The 21353-nt window shown below is 38.5% G+C and overlaps 1 protein-coding gene across 4 annotated transcripts in view; it reads right to left on the reverse strand.

Annotated features, from left to right (window-relative positions):
• The window catches only part of VWA8 (von Willebrand factor A domain containing 8), a 197133-nt gene that overhangs the window by 114147 nt on the left and 61633 nt on the right, over window positions 1-21353 (reverse strand). For all 4 annotated transcript variants that reach the window (XM_072850135.1, XM_072850134.1, XM_072850133.1 and 1 more), the window contains exons 15-20: window positions 14790-14958; window positions 14364-14441; window positions 10975-11090; window positions 9950-10056; window positions 5442-5548; window positions 1859-1930 (exon numbers count right to left, since the gene is read on the reverse strand). In XM_072850135.1, coding sequence (XP_072706236.1) covers window positions 1859-1930; window positions 5442-5548; window positions 9950-10056; window positions 10975-11090; window positions 14364-14441; window positions 14790-14958 — 649 coding nt within the window. The remainder of the gene's footprint in view (window positions 1-1858; window positions 1931-5441; window positions 5549-9949; window positions 10057-10974; window positions 11091-14363; window positions 14442-14789; window positions 14959-21353) is intronic.

The raw sequence follows: 21353 nt of genomic DNA on the forward strand, positions 1-21353 counted from the left end.
AGTATGTTCCAATACTTCAACCCAGTTAAATCTTTTAACACTGTCTTCAATTAGAGTTTCATAAGCTTGGAGAAAATGTGGCCCACATTAAATTATTGAAGATGAGTATACCACTGCTGGGAAAATACCTTATACCCTAAAAATCATACTCGCATAGTCTTCAAAATTTTTTTGCCAAATTGGTAGAACACATAAAAAGCATGTGTCAGCACCCTGAGTGTACCACTGGGCTCTGCAAGCTCTTCCCGCCCCCCCCCAGGGTTTTACTTGCCTGTGTTGAATGTCAGCTCTGACATGGTGTTGCTGCCTCACTGGGGTCCCCTTTGCCCCCCATGGCTTGGGAGCTGCATTTACACCCAGGCCCTTTCCTTGGTTCCTTCCCCAACCTACACTGTGGCGATACTGTGCCTGGCCCTGTACCTTGCTGATCCCAGCCTGGACCTGCTGACTTGACTTCTCAGCTTGACCTCACACCTGCCTCATCACCACGGACCTATCTGACAGCCACTGGGCACTTGGCTGACCATGGCTGCTGTCCCCAGACCTGCTCTTCTTGCTTGGATGCTGTGGGACTATGAACCTTGTCATTAAGGACACTGCCCCTGTCTCCATTCCCCTGTGCAGCAGCCCACTCTTGCTGTTCCCTGACGGCAGGTCCTGCGGGCAATCTGCACTACATAACATTTTCGATACCAACTTGGAAGCTGGCACAGAGAGCACTGTTTATGAAACAGAATAAACAGATCTTCTTTCATTTATGAAATAGATTAATTTCTATTTACAAATAGATGAAACCTTTTGGGAGAAGCTGGCATCACCCAGCAACAGTTTACAGAGGTTCCAAGTACAACATCTTCATAAATTCAAGCTATTAACAAGGACTCTAAATAGATGAGACTGTATACAACTGTACACTGTAATTTTAATATATGCATATTAATAACAATTAGCATTTTATATTCCTTGCCATGTAGGTTAGACCATTAGTGTTTTGTGTTAGACTTTTTCCAAAGGCTATTGCAAAATATGAAGAGAAACATCTGCTAGAAAATGACTGTATCCTTGCTAAGGGAAAGCTAAAGTAAAGGGAGATTACTTTATGAGGGAAAAACCGAGCTGGTAGCTTGGGAAGTGTCACTTTCTCGAACACTTCAAACATACAAAAATAATAATAAAAGCTCTCTTTTTTTTCAGAGCTAACTGGCAAAGTGTATAATTCTGTTCAAGTCACCTAACAGTTCCAGTAATAGTTTAAGATGGTTCTGAAGAACAAAGACTTTCAAACATACCCAACTGGAGAACATCGGGCCATGCCTCATCTTGGGGAGCCTATAAACTGTTAGAAGGTGTCACGAAACAGCAACAACCAACTAAAAGACCACAACAGCCCCCATGATCTCACCAATAAAGTCTCCGTCAACAAAGACACTATCCAAAGAATAAAGCAAATCTGTACCTCTTTTAGAGAAAACTAATATTTTGCTATCAATAAAAAAAATTTAGATAATACTTATGTGTACACCTCTTATCTACCATTAGAGACTTTAAAGGAGAGGTTTGATACATAGCCAAGAAGGATAACCAAAGCCATTAACTGAAGATTTTAATGGTAATGATGTTACATATAACTATTAATGTTTTTACTCTGATAGTAATGTAAAAACACATTTAAGGCATTTACATTTTCCACAGATATGTGCCCATAAAACCCATGGACACTAGTAGCTAAAGAATCAAAAAATCGGTCAAATACCTCAGTAGTACAAATGAATGCAATTTCAATGAAGCAAAACAGAGATTTAATTTCATTATTAAATAATGAGTTTTCTCCATTCATTGTAAGAGATGTTTAACTCACCTGATTGCCAACTAAAAGAAGATGTTCTCCCAGCAGAAAGTCCTTTAGCATATCTTCCATTACCATCATGTGCTAGAGGAGAAACAAAACCGCAATTTTCACCCTGTTTTTATACTCTCAAGTTATGTATTCACTAATGATTAGTAGTACAATAGGAACTTTACTTTCAGGATTTTAGGCTAAAATTCTTTGAACTTTATACTTACAGCTATTTGTTTCATAGCAAGAGTCTCTCAGCCAATAGCAGCAGAGGCAATCTATCCAGTGACTAAAACAATGAAACAAAAATACTAACTCTCCTTATGTATTTCCTCTGCTCCAACTGATTGTAGGTGTCTGATTTCCCTAAATATCATAGAATCATAGAATGGTTTGGGTTTGACGGGACCTTAAAGATCACCTAGTCCAACCCCCCTGCTATGGACAGGGACGTCTTCAACTAGATCAGGTTGCTCAAAGCCCTGTCCAGCCTGACCTTGAACACTTCCAGGGATGGGGCATCCACAACTTCTCTGGGCAACCTGTTCCAGTGCCTCACCACCCTCATAGTGAAGAATTTAGTCCTTATATCTAATCTAAATCTACCCTCTTTCAGATTAAAGAGGGTAGATTTGTCCTATCACTACATGCCCTTGTAAAAAGTCCCTCTCCAGCTTTCTTGTAGGCCCCCTTCAGGTACTGGAAGGCTGCTATAATATTTAATTCTCTGTAATCACTCCTAATGCATTTCCTTTTAGCCTAGTTGAATGCTTGTCACCCAGAGTGTAAGAACTTTCATTAATATGTGTATGACAGTTTTCCAGCAATTGTACTAGGAGGAAGCAAAATGTATCCTGGTAGAACTTTACAGAAACCAAACAGAGGGAATAAAAGGTAGCTGGCATGAATATGTAAATTATACACATTTATTTTATTACAGATTAAACACCAGGTCTAGCTTGATGACAAATACACTTTTCTACTCTAATCAAACTTTATTTTTCATGAAAATAAAGATAGGAAACTGCAAGCTCAAGTCTAAAAGTGTTTATTATGTGTCTTACAACTTCTAAATTAGACGGCCCAATTGAAGCCAAAGTGCTTAAGGTGTATTTTACATATATCCAATATCATAAAAGGTAATACACACTGTACATCATTTAACCGTATCTTGCTCCTAACAAATAATTTGTTTAAAAGGATCAAAAGGATTTAAGGATAATGTCGCAATGCAGACTACTTTACTCACAATAAAGTCATGTATGTTTCTCCACTGTATCTAGTAAAAATAGGTCATCTGTAAGTAGGTCAGACAACCTATTTAGGAAAATGAATGCTTGCCTTTAGATAAACATATATATTTTTTCACATTATCATCTAATCTCTAATACTTGATTTAAAAAAAAAATTTAAAAAATCAGTAGCTTGCCTGTAATTTCTGAGCATAGAAATGCTCAGTTTCTACCTGTGTGAAAGATGGTTTAGGTTTCCAAATGTCTCCAGAACAGAGGCTGGGGGTGGGTGAAGAAACTGTTGTAGACACAGCTTAATATCACCAAATTCTAACCAGGCATGTCAAAAGACTACTGAATACTCAATATGCAATTTAAGGAGGGGACTTCAAGGCAAATTACTCTATTTCCTAGCATGCGTATACACTGGAAATTTATAACTGATGAGAATAACTTTGACCAGATACAGCACAAATTCTAGGAAGTCAGTTTTACCACACACTGATTAAATTTTTTATTTTAGTGCTAAGGCATAAATACTTCCTTCTGATGACTTATTTTTTTATCCTAAATTGCACAAATAAGTGTACATTATAGTTCCCCTGCAGAACAGCTTTCCCACAAGAGATACTATGTATCGATACTTTTTTTTTTTCCCCACCAGGACGTAAATTAGCATTGTATTAGGATGTATGCAGACATTTCAGATTAATTATTTACACAAAGGACTTGTAAGTAGACACATCAATATCATGTCAACTTTATCAATCCAGGTTCCCCAAAGCCTGGCCTGAAAGTGGCATTTGGCATATCACCTAAAAATTATTTCCATCCCTGTGTCACTTGTGGACCAACAGCAATGTTCCACTGCAATGCCAAATTCTACTGGAACATGAAATGTTTCAACACTAAACACACAGAGGCAAAACCTATGTATTTCATTACATTTTGCAGCACTGCAAAGGGCTGAGAATATATTTTTTCTCTGTTTCGGTTTATTTCTGTAGTTTTTAGATAACACAGAGGAAGTATTGCACTCCAGCAGGTTTTGCTAAACAATCATTACAGCACTTGAATAACCAAACTACAAACTAGCAATACAGAAAATAAGAGTAGAATTCATTTAGAAATGGGTACAGCTATCCTAACTGGTATTTCATTGTTGTTTCCTTCAGCATTCAGAGTGCATAGCTACCAGGGACAGACACAGAGCAGTTTGTTCTCTGCAGCATTTTTAATAGACGTTGCCTAAATAAAACAATGCATAATATCTGAACACAGGCTGTGTACAGTTTTCTGAAGCTATAAGCAAAAAGGTGGAAAAAGCAATGCAGATATAAGTCCTAGCAAGACTCAGGATTTCACTTCCAACAGACCCAAATTAAGTACTTCACTTCACTGAAATGGCAACACAGAACAAAATCTCACATGAAATGTTAGTGGGGAAGATGAAGAAGACCGTCATCTGTTCCCCTTGCACAGCCTGTCATCACCTTCAGCAGGTGATACCCATGTAGCATAGTCCTTCTGTGGAGAAGTTGCAGGCAAGGGAGGAAAAAAGAATAGGAAAGGAAAAGTAAGCAAACCCACACTAGGCCCCTAAAAGAAAAATATTTCACAAGATCACGCTATCAGTGTTGCCTTTCAGAGGCAAAATATTCTAAAGGTAGCTCAGAGGGTAATTCTCTTGCTAAGGATACCCTTGTCTGACAGTTTTGAAGCTTCCATGCCAGATGGAGAAGAAAGCTGCAGTACACCTACCTCTACAAAAAGGGTGGGGGGAAACAAAAACCAGTCACCAAGCCCTTCCCTTTTATTTTGTTCACTGATGACTCCCTTTTCACTACTACAAACTAATTAACGCTAATAATATTAATGACTAATTCAGCTAATCTAATTAAAATAATTAATAACTAATTAACTACCAACTAATTACTCTTCACCTTGCTTTTCAAACATGCAGTGTTAATTCTAATAAAAGGCAGGTACAACTTCATGTAACAAGCCTGTAAAACACAGTCTCAGGATGGAACTGATAATTCAGCCCTAAGAGTGAATCAGTCCAGCAGCAGGAAGGGGGAAAAAAAAAAATAAAAAATTACTCAACACAACATCTGATAAAATAATTCTAAATAAAATTCAGTTTCAGTCACTGTTACTTCATATCTTATGAATGTTCAACAGGATTGTTACAATCTCTTCACGAAGGGATGGTGAAGACACATCTGAAATGAGCATCAAATCCTAAAGAAACTACTTCAGAAATATAACCTTAAAATTTAGTTAGTACATTATTTAATATGTATGAGCATGCACATTAGTACACGTTTAACAAAATTCTTGTACCTTAGAAGCCAGAGTTTCGTACTTACTTGTGCATTTTCATAAAACAAAACATCAGGCACTTTCATTTTCTCAGTTGATTTATAAATTGGCACCGTCACAGACCCTATCTTCAGCATCCCATTGTTTATTTCACCTAGACATTTTTCAGGAAACAAGCAAATGCATTACTTATAGCATCCTCTGAGCAGACATGCAATCAATCCCCAACACTTGCAAGGGACTATTTACAAATTTTAACAAGGCTGTGGGCTGCAGTAAATGCTTTCTATCTCAAGAAAGAGAATGCTTGAAAGAGTATCCGTTAACAAGAGGTTGCATTATAATGAATTTGAATTCTCTTTAAAATTGCAAAGAAGTCTATTACAATAAATGATGAATAGGTGATCTTATGGGAAAAGTACCATAAGAAACACTACAAGTTGTGACTGCTGCCTTGGTTTAATTTCATACTCTCATTTTATTATTGGAATATCACTAATATCGTTAGGCTACATTTCCTCAACCCACAAGTTCTCACACTCATTCTCCCTGTTCTCTTTCCCTGTCCCACTGGGGAGTGGGGTGTAGAAGGGAGTGAGCGAGTGGCTGGGTGGGTGCTCAGCTGAGAGCCGAGGCCAACCCACCACAACAGTATAGAGTCACTGTTGATTCTCCCTTTCAGCATTGCATTTTTTCTCAAATGGGTTAATGCCAGAATGTGGACACATTTAACATTTTGGTGAAAACTGCCTAAATTTGCACTTGTTGAAATAACCTTCAACTACAGCTTTGAGAGAAAAAGTACATTAGAAAAAATTCTTAGATCAAAAGAACCATAAATTCTGTCCTTAGGAAAACAACAACTAAGTGTAAACAACAATATTGTGCAATAAAAACAGTAATAATTTTTTGCCACTAATTTCTTAATCTGGTATGGTGTAAAACTGAAAATAGCCTAATTGCTAGACAGACTTTTTTAGTTGTTCACCTGTTATTCTATATCATCCTATCTTTATGGCATGAAACAGAGAAACATAAAGAAAATTCAAGAGATGTGTCCAGATAAAAAAAAGAATGGTAAGCACGTAGCATCACACAATTGGCAAGAGTTCAAATTATTTTATATATGCAGGTTTTATATATATGAAAAATGCAAATACAGATATAATAATACATGAATGGCTGCATATGTGTATGTGTACACACATATGGCTGCACATATATATTATACTGTATATAACAGATACATTCATATATCTGTATTTACATAAATATTTTATATATACATACACATAAATAAAACTATAAGAACAGAATCCATATTAATCAAAACCAAAGACATGTTTACTACTGCAAAGATCTAACAATAAAAACACAGAAGTCAAATACATCACAAAAATGAGAATAATCCTACAGAAGAATGACAGCAGAGACAACTCTGGTGAAGTAGAGTAAAGGAAAAGTTTAGTGAACAGAAAATGGCAAATTGCTCAAAGTGTGCTGCCTGACAGAAGACATGAAAAGATATACAGTTAGCATGAAGACCAGGGGTCATGCAGGAATGAGAAAGCGTAAGTGAGAAAAATGGCAGAAGCAGAAATATATGCATAGCACTGAAGACTACTGCAAATGAGTACAAGTTCGATGAGGTAAAGAAACAAATACCTGCTCGATAAAGGCAATATGTAACAACCACAGCAATTTAAAGAGAATAAAAAGAAGGGAAACTAACAAAGAAGAGTGTGCCAGAATGAAAGCAAAACTTAACCCAAGACTTTTACAACAGTCTCATTGAGAAAAAGGTTGATTTTAACAGTGGAGAGAAATAAGTGATGGTAAAAAACAGAACAGAGAAATACTAACCATAGAATCATAGAAACATTTAGGTTGGAAAAGACCTTTAAGATCATCGAGTCCAACTGTTAACCTAGCACTGCCAAGTCCACCACTAAACCACATCCCTAAGCACCACATCTACACATCTTTTAAATACTTCCGGGGATGGTGACTCCACCACTTCCCTGGGCAGCCTGTTCCAATGCTTGACAACCCTTTCCGTGAAGAAATTTTTCCCAATATCCAATCTAAACCTCCCCTGGTGCAACTTGAGGCCATTTCTTCTTCTCCTATGGCTTGTTGCTTGGGAGAAGAGACCGACCCCCACCTCTCTACAACCTCCTTTCAGGTAGTTGTAGAGAGCAATAAGGTCTCCCCTCAGCCTCCTTTTCTCCAGGCTAAACAACCCCAGGTTCCCTCAGCTGCTCCTCGTAAGACTTGTGCTCCAGACCCTTCACCAGCTTCATTGCCCTTCTCTGCACACACTCCAGCACCTCAATGTGTCTCTTGTAGTGAGGGGCCCAAAACTGAACACAGGATTCAAGGTGTGGCCTCACCAGTGCCGAGTACAGGGGCACAATCACTTCCCTAGTCCTGCTGGCCACACTATTTCTGATACAAGCCAGGATGCTGTTGGCCGCCTTGGCCACCTGGGCACACTGCTGGCTCATATTCAGCCACCTATCAGCCAACACCTCCAGGTCCTTTTCCGCCAGGCAGCTTTCCAGCCACTCTTCCCCAAGCCTGTAGCGTTGCATGGGGTTGTTGTGACCCAAGTACAGGACCTGGCACTTGGCCTTGTTGAATCTCATACAGTTGGCCTCGTTGAACCTCATACAATTGGCCTCGGTCCATCAATCCAGACTTTCCAAATCCCTCTGAAGAGCCTTCCTCCCCTCAAGCAGATCAACACTCCCACCCAGCTTGGTGTCATCTGCAAACTTACTGAGGGTGCACTCGATCCCTTTGTCCAGATCATTGATAAAGATATGAAACAGAACTGGCCCCAACACAGAGCCCTGGGGAACACCGCTTGTGACCGGCCGCCAACTGGAATAAACTCCATTCACCACCACTCTTTGGGCCCAGCCGTCCAGCCAGTTTTTTACCCAGTGAAGAATATACCCGTCCAAGCCATGAGCATCCAGTTTCTCCAGGAGAATGCTGTGGGAAATGGTGTAAAAGGCTTTACTAAAGCCTAGGTAGACAACATCCACAGCCTTTCCCTCATCTACTAGGCAGGTCACCTTGTCATAGAAAGAGATCAGGTTAGTCAAGCAGGACCTGCCTTTCATAAACCCATGATGACTGGGCCTGACCACCTGCTTGTCCTGTACACGCTGTGTGATGGCACTCAAGATGATCTGCTCCATAACCTTCCCTGGCACCAAGGTCAGACTGACAGGCCTGTAGCTCCCTGGATCCTCCTTCTGGCTCTTTCTGTAGATGGGCGTCACATTTGCTAACCCCCAGTCAACTGGGACCTCCCTGGTTAACCAGGACTGCTGATAAAGGATTGAAAGTGGCTTGGTGAGCACTTACACCAGCTCCCTCAGTACCCTTGGGTGGATCCCATCCGGCCCCATAGACTTGTGTGTGTCTAAGTGGTGTAGCAGGTCACTAACCATTTCCCCTTGGATTATGGGGGCTTCATTCTGCTCCCCATCCCTGTCTTCCAGCTCAGGGGGCCGGGTACCCGGAGAACAACTGGTCTTACTATTAAAGACTGAGGCAAAGAAGGCATTAAGCACCTCAGCCTCTTCCTCATCCTTTGTCACTGTGTTTACCCCCACGTCCAATAAAGGATGGAGATTCTCCTAAGCCCTCCTCTTGTTACTGATGGATTTATAGAAACGTTTTTTACTGTCTTTTATGGCAGCAGCCAGGTTAAGTTCTCCCTGCATAACTTCATGACATCCTTGTAGTCCTCCTGAGTTGCCTGCCCTTTCTTCCAAAGGTCATAAACTCTCCTTTTTTTCCTGAGTTCCAGCCAAAGCTCTCTGTTCAGCCAGGCCGGTCTGCTTCCCCACCAGCTCATCTTTTGGCACATGGGGACAGCCTGCTCCTGCGCCTTTAAGATTTCCTTCTTGAAGAATGTCCAGCCTTCCGGGACTCCTTTGCCCTTCAGGACTGCCTCCCAAGGGACTCTGTCAACCAGGCTCCTCAACAGGCCAAAGTCTGCCCTCTGGAAGTCCAACGTAGCAGTTCTGCTGACACCCCTCCTTACTGCTCCAGGAATCAAAACCTATCATTTCATGATCGCTATGCCCAAGACAGCCTCCAACCATCACATCACCCACAAGTCCTTCTCTGTTCACAAACAACAGGTCCAGTGCAGCGTCTTCTCTAGTTGGCTCACTCACCAGCTGTATAGCTTTTAAGATCAAGCCAAGGCTGTAACTGTACAGAAGAGTAGTTATCAGTGATGAAGGAGGGGGAAAAAAAAAAGAAAGCAGTCCAAGAAAGCCTGAGGCCATGGATCTTATAGACTGGGAAACACTTAAACATGATGGAGAACAAAATTCCATGAACAGGGAATACAGCAGACAATACAAAAGTATCAACATACTGAGAGCAGCACTGCATTCTGATAGAACAAAGTTGAAGGGATATAACTGGAGCAAACGACATATAACTGAGGATAATTAATACACCTTTATATGCTCAACCATCTGAGTAACATTCACGAAGAGCAGGACAAAAAATGGCAGAAACTTACATGTGTAATCCTTTTCCTCTACTTTCTTCATGTCGTCTGGACTTGTCTCAATACGAGCATCCTGCAGATTTTTATGTAAAGCTGATCTGGCAAGGTTTGGTAAAAACCTAAATGAAGAAAAAGAATATGGAGGTTGTATTTTAAGGAATTTTTTAAAAAAAGTTTTCAGTGTTTTCTGTAATATAAAATCAGTATGAAGCTTTACTTGGACCTTTAAACCCTGAATGTCTATTCCTTTCACATTCAAATGGTCTTCAACATTTCACCTATCCCTAAGGAGAGAAATTGAGCTTCTTCCATAGGCAATGAACTACATTTGAGGCTCTGTGCTGATTTTAAAAGGCTTCAGTGTTATCAAGTATTGCAACAGGATTGTAATGTAGGATGGATTAGGGCTGAAGTATGTAATGTCCTCATTCCACTGCCAGTAAGAGCTACAACAGAAACAATGTTTTTTCGGAAATACCTTTTCTCTTGACTCTGGAACCTGGGGTCCAAGTGAACTGAGAGAAAGAGGTAGCTCTGAGGTGTCCAGACCTAGGCTCTTTCAGTTTTCCAAACCTTTTGATAATTACAATTTGCTTTCTTTTGAGGAAAAACAACAACAACAACAACAACAACAAAAAACCAACAAAAACCCCAACCAAACAAAAACCCTAGATGTTCATAACTTTTCTAGATGCAGCTTTTAGAACCGAAACCAAGCCTCCACCAAACACGTAGTCACACTAGATATTAATATAACTCTGCTTTGAGTGTTTTGAGACAGTGAAGTAATACTGATAATGGTGACCTAATTTATGTAATGTAATGAAATATCTTCATAAATATTAAGAAAAGAGTACAAAGTCATTCCTACTTATATCCTAGGTTTGAGAATACCACAGAAATACTTCTAAAGAAATGACAGACTTTAAGGAGCAAGACAGCAATTGTATTATCTACTAAAACGCACTAAAAGCTATCTTGCATGTTAGCAACTGACCAAGAAGCTCTTGAACTTCCACCAAAACTAGCACTTCTACCTGGAAAGGCAGGCTTTATTAACAGCATAGTACAGGCTTTCATCTGGATGTTGTGACAGTCGACGACAAATTCGCAATAGTTGTCGAGTAGATAAAGACGAAGCCAGTGACTGTGCCTGTCAAAAAATACAAGGTAGTTTAATTATTTGATCTCTGGGACTGGATCTCAGGGTTTTAAAGCGAACAAGTCAGGAGGAAAAAGTAATCCAAAAGGAATTATTTCAACTTTTCTTCTAATTCATAGGTACTTTCTGCCTCCTACCTTGTGCTTTTTAATCTGCAAGCTTGTAATTCTGTATTTGTTGCAGTAATTCACTGCCACGGAAACCATGATGTCATCAAAAAATTAGCCTTATGATTTCACTTGATAAGCAACAGGAAGAAAAATGTGCTGATAACTGAATTTTATTCGCTATATAAAACCGAACACTAAACAATATTAACAACAAGGAGGTTAGCCACTGTAAAAGGATCAATGTCCTAAAAAATCATCTGCTCTTCACAAACTGAATATGAGCTCCACATGTAATGCTCTGGCAAAAGGGTCTGGCAGGATTCTTGGACGTATAAACAAGACAACACTGGGCAGCAGTAAGGAGATTGTATCACCTCTGCACACGCCTTCTGGGCGGGCCGTTACTGGAACACTGTGTCCTTTTCTGTTGTCCACATGTTAAAATAAATGCTAAAACCTGGACATGATTCAGCAAAGAGTTACAAAAATGATTCAACGCCTGGGAAAGCAGACCTCAAACAAATACAGCAAAATTTAAAAAACAAACAAAAACCCAAAACAAGTGACCATGTATTTAAAGAGAGATATAACGACTGAGAAAGAAATCGTTCTATAATTATATCTACTGGATGAAGGTATCTAATACAAATAGGTTCCTTATTTTAGCAGGAAATACACAACAATGAGTGTGGTCTGATAAGTCACGCCATGCTTTGCCTGGATCAAGTGAAATATTTTAATTAGGTAATTTCAAAATGTTTTGTTTTGGTTCACATAAATGATTTCTAACTGCATTACAATTATCTTTAATAAATTATGCTGTTTCAATTGGAAAAAAATCCTGAAATTTGCCATCCGGGGAAAAAAAATAGAAGAGAAAAGCAACACTTCATGAATTTCAGAGCCTTTTTTCCTCCCTTAATAATTTTTAAGCATGAGAAATGTCTTAACACCAATTCTTTGACCTGGAAAACTGCAGTTCTGACAAACAGACATTAATATTAAAAAAAAAAAAATCAGTTATATGAAATTGCACAAAACTTTTCTCAAAGGCTGAGAAAGCAAAGGATAATACTTTTTAGCATAGCTCTGAGCAATGAGCAAGAATGGATTAGATTGGGCTAACTGCAAAGGTTACTACTCCTGCTCCTCCTGCTTTCATTGACGGAAGATTGTGAAGCATTTTCTAAACCATCGTTGTTTACCACCCAGCATTATGACACTGTGATATAAATGGCATTTCAAGTGTTATTTCAAGACCTACTCAGCCATGTGTGAAGCATGGACAAGAGAGAGGGGTGAGTGCTATATCCTTGTTATCCCTTCTCACTAGCCAGAACCCTCGCTGCCTTTGGAGATAATATTATCTTTCTAAAAGTATCTTAAACAGCTGAAATGTTCCCAAGTAGAGTAAGTTTTGGCAGGTAAGCGATCCTCCTAAGTCACAATCTATGGGACTGCACTGATGGAGAATGGCAGCTGGGCATAGGAACTGAGTTCATTTCATACATTGTGCCACCTTGGTAAGTCCAGTCTCTAAGGACATGGGCATTTTAAAGTCTAAATAATATATAGCATCAGATCCTGCACTGGAATAAATAAGCACAGAGGACAGGACCATAGAGGAAAAGCTGTATCACATCTTCTGAATATTTGCAACTGGCAGTTAAAGTTTTGGGAACAAAATTTCCTCTTTTCTCTTAACTGTTTTCTTTTTCAATTTTATTTTATATTGAACAACTGTAAACGCAAAATTGGGCTAGTGACAGTCTGTGTAATATATATCTATGAGGCATCTAATTCAACAGGATCTTGATTGTGGTCTCTAGATCCTATTGTAAATCAAGCAAACAATTACAATGACGCAGACAATGCCCACAGGCTGAATAGTCTACAGGTATTCTTCTATTGTTAACAAAATCACTTTAAACAACAGTTAATATTTCAGGATAATCTCTGCAGAGGCTTAATTACTTAGGCAACTCTATAAATAGCCTGACATACCTAAGGCACACATTTCAGCTCTCCGCACAGGTGTGCTACTCCCAACACGTCTCATGTCACTGCTGATCTACAAGAATCCTCCCTTGATCCATACTGTGACTCACTTCTTATCCAACATCATATACTTCATTTAGATATTTCACAATGCTATAGACATCCACATATTTGGAAAGGATTTTTGTAATGCTCTGTTCCGGCATGGTATGTTTCCAAGTATGTCAAAACCAATACATTTATACATTAGGTGTAGGAAGCTAAATAGTTAACACCACCAACACTGTCCCAAAGGTGTACCTAAAAGTCAACCTTTTTACTAAATTTTTTTAAGCTTAGAAGAGCATAACAGCCTCTCTCGGCTTCTTAAATAGTAATACTGTAAAAACTATTACCCATGTTAAAATAATGAAAACTACAGAGAATGGATTACATTTGTATACCAATTAAACTGCTGGATTCCACTAAAAATGTTTTACATTTTAGTTACATTAAAAACATCCAGTGCTTTAGTTGCCATAGCAATAATTTATTTTTCTTTCCACCGTGATTTGAGTGTATCTTTTTAAAGAATTTTGTGGTTGCTACGTCAGCAGAACTTATTTTTCTTGACAAGACTGCTTTAATAGAATAGCCTGTAGCAGTAACGCAGCCAGGAGTTCTGGAGCTTTCCCTTTTCTGAATTTTTGCTGTTGCCCATTGGCATTTTATAATGGCTAGATAGTTCCCATTGCCCAAAAAGCCCCAATAATTTCAGCTATCAAAGTTCCAAGGACTAAAGCAAAGTAATCAAAAAATATTTGGACATGCAGGACTATATCCATACCTATTCAAAAGCCACCTCAAGCATGTTTCACTGTGAGCCATGTATCTAAACCCACCAACAACATGTGTACTGTTCTGCCTGACTTCTCTGGGATTCAGGCAATTTCCTAAAAGCTTTAGTTATACAGATTCTAAAAATGTACATCATAAATCAAAAAAGTTTACAGTATGTGGTGCAGTAATTGCCAGCAATAATTTTCTGGGGCTCGTTTTCTGATCAGGCAGCCTTTGAAATAACACTATAGCTTAGCATGCTTCACCCAGCCTTTGTTAAAACAAACAGTCACAGTAGGAGAAAGTAAATTTAAAAAAGAAAAAAAAAAGGGCTCACCGTGGCGTCATTTGTCTGCCGAAGCTTATGTGTTAATGACAACAACTGCTCCACAGCAACACTAGGTACATTTGGAATCTGCTCGAAAGAAAAACAGTATTAATCTTACTGCAAGATATGCAAGTTCCATACACAGCTACACCCAGATGCAACGAGCATACAGTTGCTGCAGTTGCTTTATGTCAACCAAAAAGGAATACAGTTTTGACAAAGAGCATTTTTCTATTACAGCATCATTTAATATCACAATAAGAACGCTAATTTATATCAATACCCTTAAAAGACAAGCAGACATGCTACTTTGATAAGCTTTGAAAATGAAGACTCATTTATGCTACGCTGAAGTAGCAAATATTTTTTATGTAGTAAATAATCATGTTCAGTAAGCAATAGTCAGTAAGTGCCTACAATATTGCACGTACTTACCATTTCTTTAATAACTTCAGTTTCTTCACTCTTGCTTAAAGATCGAACATTATGAAAAAGAAACAGTGTCAGAAACTCTGGACCCAGCCATTGTTGGGTACTACTTCCAATGACAGGAGGTTCTGCTAAGACCACTATTCTGAAAGAAGGATGGATAGGAAAGATAGACCTGCAAAAAAGAGTTTAAAAACGCATTACCTGGCTTAAGCAGTGAATATTAAATTTAATTTTTACAACAAATTAAAAAAAATTAAATTATTGTACTGAATCAAATCACAGCCTATTCAGATAATTTGCAATGCAACTTTATTAAAAAAAAAAAAAGACAAAGACCGCATAATGTGACTTGCAATTTTATAAATTTACAGGGTTTTTTATGCTCAGAAGGGTACCCAAGTTTCCTCATCTGCAACAGGACCTGCATTCCTCAAGATGAACAAATACCAGCAACTAAGCTACAGTCCACTGCGTTGTATGTCTGAAACGGACACATCTCACTCATCTGATGGACTTTTACAAGTGCTTTACCTAAAGCAGGATGTCTCACAGGCAAATCAGGGAGAGAACAGGATCCACTGGAGCTGCAGTAATGCGTAACCTCTTTTACTCAATTAGGCTGACAGAAAGGATGACACTGTAGAGATTGGCCTAGATACCATGAAGAGCTGGATTTAGCAACAGTTTAGGAACATTCCCCTTACTAATGCTCTTTGTGGCCCTTGGAAAATCACCTAGACTGTTGGGGTGGGATTAATATGCCTAACTTCATAGTATTCCTGGAGATTGTACTTCAAAGACCAAACCAGTCACCTCACCCTTGGCTCACTTTAGAGTCAGCGTGGGGAGACAGGTCCCTCCAACGGCAGATTAAGACTTACAAGAACTTCAGAAATGCCCTGCTGGGTCCGTCAATCTACCCATCTCGCTACATGTTCTGTCTCTGATTACAACAGCTGGAGATACTCCCTGGGGAAAGCACATAAGCCTAGCCCTACCAGTAGTCTGTCCCCCTCATACTCTCCCAGCACCCACAATCATACCTTCAAAGACATTGGAGGGTAGATCTCTGTTTGCTTTAATGTGTGTTTACTCACAAATTTGTCTAATCTCTTTCTGAACTTCTTCATCCTATCTGCCTCCACAACTTCCTGTGGCAACACATGCAGTGTTCATGGTTGTAAAAGGATCTTTTATTATTATTTTTTAAATCTTTATGGAACTGACCTGCTACCATCAGTCAGTCTCCCCTAGTTCACACTGCAGGATTTGGTGACTAAGCCTCTTAGACACCTGCCTATTTGATTCCACTGAAGATAATGGGAGCTTACCAACACAAACTTAAATATACAACTTTTAGATGTGTGTGGTAGGGCAGTAGAAGACCACTGCCTCAGGTTTTTGTATCTTTGCCTTCTTCACATCTTTTGTCTCCCTTATCTATGTAATATTATCATCTCTTCGGACTCAGAATTCATTGGTACTCATCAATCAGCACAATTGCATGATCTCTAGAAGCAGCAGAAATAAGAGAGAGTTAACAAGTCAGATACAAAAGGCAGTCAGATTGTGCAAGGAGGGCCTGTTTTCAACAATTAATTTCACAGTACTCTTATTAAAATAGGAGACGTTAATTTGGAAAAAGCAAATTAATTAGACAGCTCATATTGCTAGATATGCCTGTTATCATGTCATTTTCCATATAAAATACTACATTTGAAATCAGAACACTTGGAGGCAAGTATTCTTCCTGGTTAAACTGAAGGGGGAAACAATGGCACAAGCAAGTAAATCTGAAGACAGACTATGACCATTAAACATAAATTAGCAAATCTACTGCATAGTTGGCTCATCTCTTCATCACCACAATAAACCTGTGATACAACAGAGCTATTATAGCAAATAGCCTCTTGTATCAAAGCAAACACAGGGGGTGGCATGAGTTATTCTCAGCTGAAAGTCATAAGCCTAGAAGCTACTCCCTGATTGATAAAAATAGAAATAGATGTCTGAAAACATCACATGAAAGAGGAACCAATGGGAATGTCACTGTCACTAAGCATAAAAGAAGGTCAGGGAACATTAGCCAACCTTATTATAGAAGAAAATGTTTCCTAGATAGGATAAATACATATACTTCCAGACTCACCTCACCCCCCCATCACTAAGAAGAAAAACAACCCTCCTCCAGAAATCCACCAAATTTGAAGGACCACTTCTGGTCTCTCTACAATACCATAAAAGAACATAAGAAGTAGACAACTTTCCCTTGTTTCTCGTCACGTCACTGCCTAACTCAAAGGGCATGGTGGGGACAGCCAGGGAGAGCATGGGGAAAAGCGGGAGGAGAGGAGATGCAAAGTCAGGGCAAGCTAACTTGGTGATATCAGTTAAAAGTCACTGACGTACTCTCTAGACTTGGACATATCACAACATCACTGCTGTAGGTTTACAGTTTGTAAACATGAATAAAACTATTTGGCTACTTCAAAAGCCTATTGTTTGGACTGATGTTTGCTATGTTGAAAATGTCAAGCTACGTGTATTATTAAAACAAATGCCACAAATGACTCAATGCTGCAATGCTCTAAAAGTTCCCAGCTTCCATCAGCGCAAGTGAAGAGCTTTAAAGTTGTTCCATTGTATTACAGATCAAGTCTCTAAAGGAATATAATATGGAGCTCCTACATGGAGCTATATTTTATAAAAAAGAAATCCTTGACATCTTGTGTTCTTTGCAGATGAAGGCCAAGTAAGTGTATCTTGTTAAAAACTTGACACCTTTTAAATTAATGAGCCTCAAACACAGTGGGAAGATTTGGTGTTAGTTGATTAATACAAAGAGTCTCTCTCCTTGTCTCTATTAAATGTTTACTGACAACACAGGTAGCAGAGCACTCTGCTAACAATATGCGTGTCCTTCTTTTGACATCAGTGTTCAATTCCAACCAAGGATTACTGCCCTTGAGAGGAAGATCAGAACACAGGCTGTTCCAGGTGATTTTAGGGAAAGATTTTCTTGTTATTGACTCATGATTCTGAGCAATTGAAGCTTTTCCTAAAACAAACAAACAAAAATGTAGGGTGGCATTCCTAATGCCAACTTGCAAAACCAAACTATTTTTGGTTATCTCTTCCTGTAACATGATTTAATAAATCTAATTTTCTATTAAATTTTATAAGTTGGGAATTGTTATAATACTAGGACCACAATAACCTATTGTTGTTTTCTTGCTGTTTTTCGTAAATTTCACCACTGTCTAAAATTAACAGATTACTTTATCTGAAAAGTCACTAAACTAGAAAAAAACCCCCCACAACAAAAAATGAAGTAAAAGCTAGAACATTAGCAATAGTAAGCAATTAAAAACTTTTAATGCTTGCTCAATTCAGTCCCTGCCACATTTTATATTTGTCTCATCTACTGTGCGTTCCCTTTCAACCTAATCGCATGGAAAATAATCCACTGTCTGCAGGGCATTAAAACCACCCACGCATTATGAGTGATTCTTTTAGCTTTTGAACAATCCTATTCTATACCTACTTCTAGATTTTCCTATAATGGCTGCCTTTCTGCTCACCACAGCAAGGACTTATCATCTCTGTGTGTGTGTGCATGTGTTGTGGGGGGGGATATATCCACCCAAACAGGTTAAAATACTGCATCATAAGACAAACCAATACTTCACTGCTCATCTTGTAAAGGCTGTGTGCTACCTTTACAGTATCTGTCTCAGTGAAGTAATGGATGATTACAAAAGGAATTCTATGCAGAAATCTTGGATATGTGCAGTACTTGAACACACTTTCTCTTAATCTCTGAACCTGTTCAGGAAAATGAATCATATAATCATTAAATGAATAAGGAATCAGCAGCTATAATTTCCTTCTATGTAAAAGATCTTTAAGGACCATCTGTCAGTTTCTCAAGGGCAGCTTTCTTTTTTCTTCTCCTCAAACTCATAAACAAAAATACTTAGTTTCCTCAAATGAGTGAATGTCATCTTACTGTTACTGTTTGCTAACTTAACTCCTCAGCAAAACTGGCTCAAGAATGAATAGAGGAAAAAGTACTCTGTGCTCACTGCTAGTTACCTTGTAGCTTATAGGCTTTCAGCAGGCCAAGTAGTATCCCAAAATCTCACAACCGCAAACGTACTGTTTGCACTTGTCAGTCCTGACAGAGCTATTGCACCCCTGAGTCTGAAGCCCTTCTCAGAAAAATGCTAGTAGACACGACAGATGTAGAAATGTAATGAAATAATAGCAAACATATAACTCAATAACAATAATTAACACCATTTAAAATAAGAATATATTTTATTAGCTCTTACACAGGTCATAAAACTTTTAAATTAAGTTGTCCAAAAATATAATTTATGAATAACAGTATTTTAACCTGCAAAACTTGAGAACAACCTGAAAACCAAACAATACTTTCCTCTTTGTCCAGCACTGCTAATAACACTGCCATTCACTGTCATCCAATGGTTCGAGCGCATTCACATTCTCTACTGTAATACTATTTACATTCATATACAGAGGCACGTGACTTCTTTAGACCATAGTGTGATCCAAAATACCATCCCTTTATTTAAAAAAAAAACCCTCTTGACTTATCAGGGTTGGAAATTAAGTTACGGATTGTGCAGTAATCTCCTTTCTATCTACTACACATATCAGTATTATTACTATTGAAGCACTAACAATTAAAGGCACTAAAACTGAAAAAATATTCATATTTTTGTTTACTATCAAATATTTTCATATAGGAGCATGAAAGCTTAGTACAAAATATATCTTTCTTGTCTGAGGAAGGGATCCCCTAAAACTTCTCCATTAATATCTCAAATTTTTCTCTTCTTAGAAATGGGAAAAATCTTTAGATGTGTTAAATCCTTTTACAAACACAGACTAAAAAAAAAAATGTTTACAGAAGTTTTGGCTTATTGGTTAATAATAGTACTCCTTTACTCTAAAATAGATTTAAATGGAAACTCCGTTTTAAAATTCCATTCACAAAGTACTGAGTCCAAGTAGTCTACTAAAAAGCATTATCAGTTGTTCTTTTCCATTATGAAAGACATATTTGTATTTATGTAACTTATAACAGCATCTGGCCGCCTCATTACTGAGTCTTAAATTAAGGTAACAGAGAGTAACAGTGAGTTATTTTGTATTTATGAATGATTAGAAGTAGCACAGAAGACAGAAACTGCAAACTATACTACAAATAGTCACTACAATCAAGAACACTCACGCACAGAAAAGCTGACCTGAACTGGGGGGGTGGGAAAGAAATATGTACTCCATGTTCTCACTTTCTCTGACATATGACAGTAAGGTAACAGTTCTTCTCTATCACAGCTGCCTTCTGGTCTCCAGCTATCACTTGTTCTGAAATCCTGAAGATGGCCTTGCCCTCTCCTAATCTAATGATTTCTTAAAGAAGCTTTTGGCTTCTTTATTTCAAATTCTAGTCCTTCAGAAATACTCTTTTTTCTCTTGATCTCACATCTCCTCTGTTTATGGCTATTTTCAGCTACTTCATTTAGGTCCTGCCTGACTGCTCAGACATTGAAAACTCTGTCATGCACTTCCACTGAATCATTGATGTGCCTCTCAGTATGTTTTTTTCTTCTTCCTCTGTTTCTCATAAGAACTGCGTTAGTACATGAGATCAGGTAGATAATAAAAAGGTTAATAACAAAATAAAAAGTTACTTTTGTAACTTAATATGTATTCTATGTACCATATTGATTCCTAACATAAACATGAGAACTGAGGCTGAATGAGTGGGATTTAGGAAAGAGAAGTCAGAATAATCTCCTGATTCAAACAAAACTTGAAACCACTTTCCATACAGAACTCCCTTATTGGAAAATTAACCGTAGTCTTAACGTGTCACTCATCAAATATCCCAGATTCAGTCCCAGCAGAACTGGGAATGACAGCATATATTCTGCAGGCCTGGCAAAGAGCAACTGTACCAAAATTACTTTAGTCAAATCCAGTAAATCAGGACAAGTAAAGCTCTCTTTTCATCTTACTCTAACATCAGAAATATAGCTAAGGCCACCAGCCACCGCCATTGACACACAGCAAAAGAGACAACATTTCTCATTGATATGGAAAGCATCTCCCAATCACGATTTAGAAGTAAGAATTTGCCAAGTCAATCTGCTAATAAATTCAAGGTACAACACATTCTATATAACATCTCCAACATCTCCAAAGGCAATCTTTTGCAGGCAAATAAGGGATGGTTAGCACTATCGTGTTTTCTTAGTCTGTGATTAAATCAGCTGTCAGTACCCTAGATATCATTTGATGAGAAGGTGTCTGGAGAGAAGGGCTAATTCTGCACAGCCATTCTGCAACACTGGAAGGTACTGAAGCTTCCAGTGACAGGTAACTGCTGCTGAAAAGGATGAGTAGCAGGGAGGAATGCAGTCCTGAAATCACAGAGCAACTATTGACATTGCATCCTGGAGCCAGAGAAAGGTAGTGACGTTTTCAGAATATGTAAGGGACCAAAACCAGGATGAGGTCCTGGCACACCTTCAG

Source organism: Ciconia boyciana, chromosome 1 (genome assembly GCF_034638445.1).
Source record: "Ciconia boyciana chromosome 1, ASM3463844v1, whole genome shotgun sequence".
Classification (NCBI taxonomy): Eukaryota; Metazoa; Chordata; class Aves; order Ciconiiformes; family Ciconiidae; genus Ciconia; species Ciconia boyciana.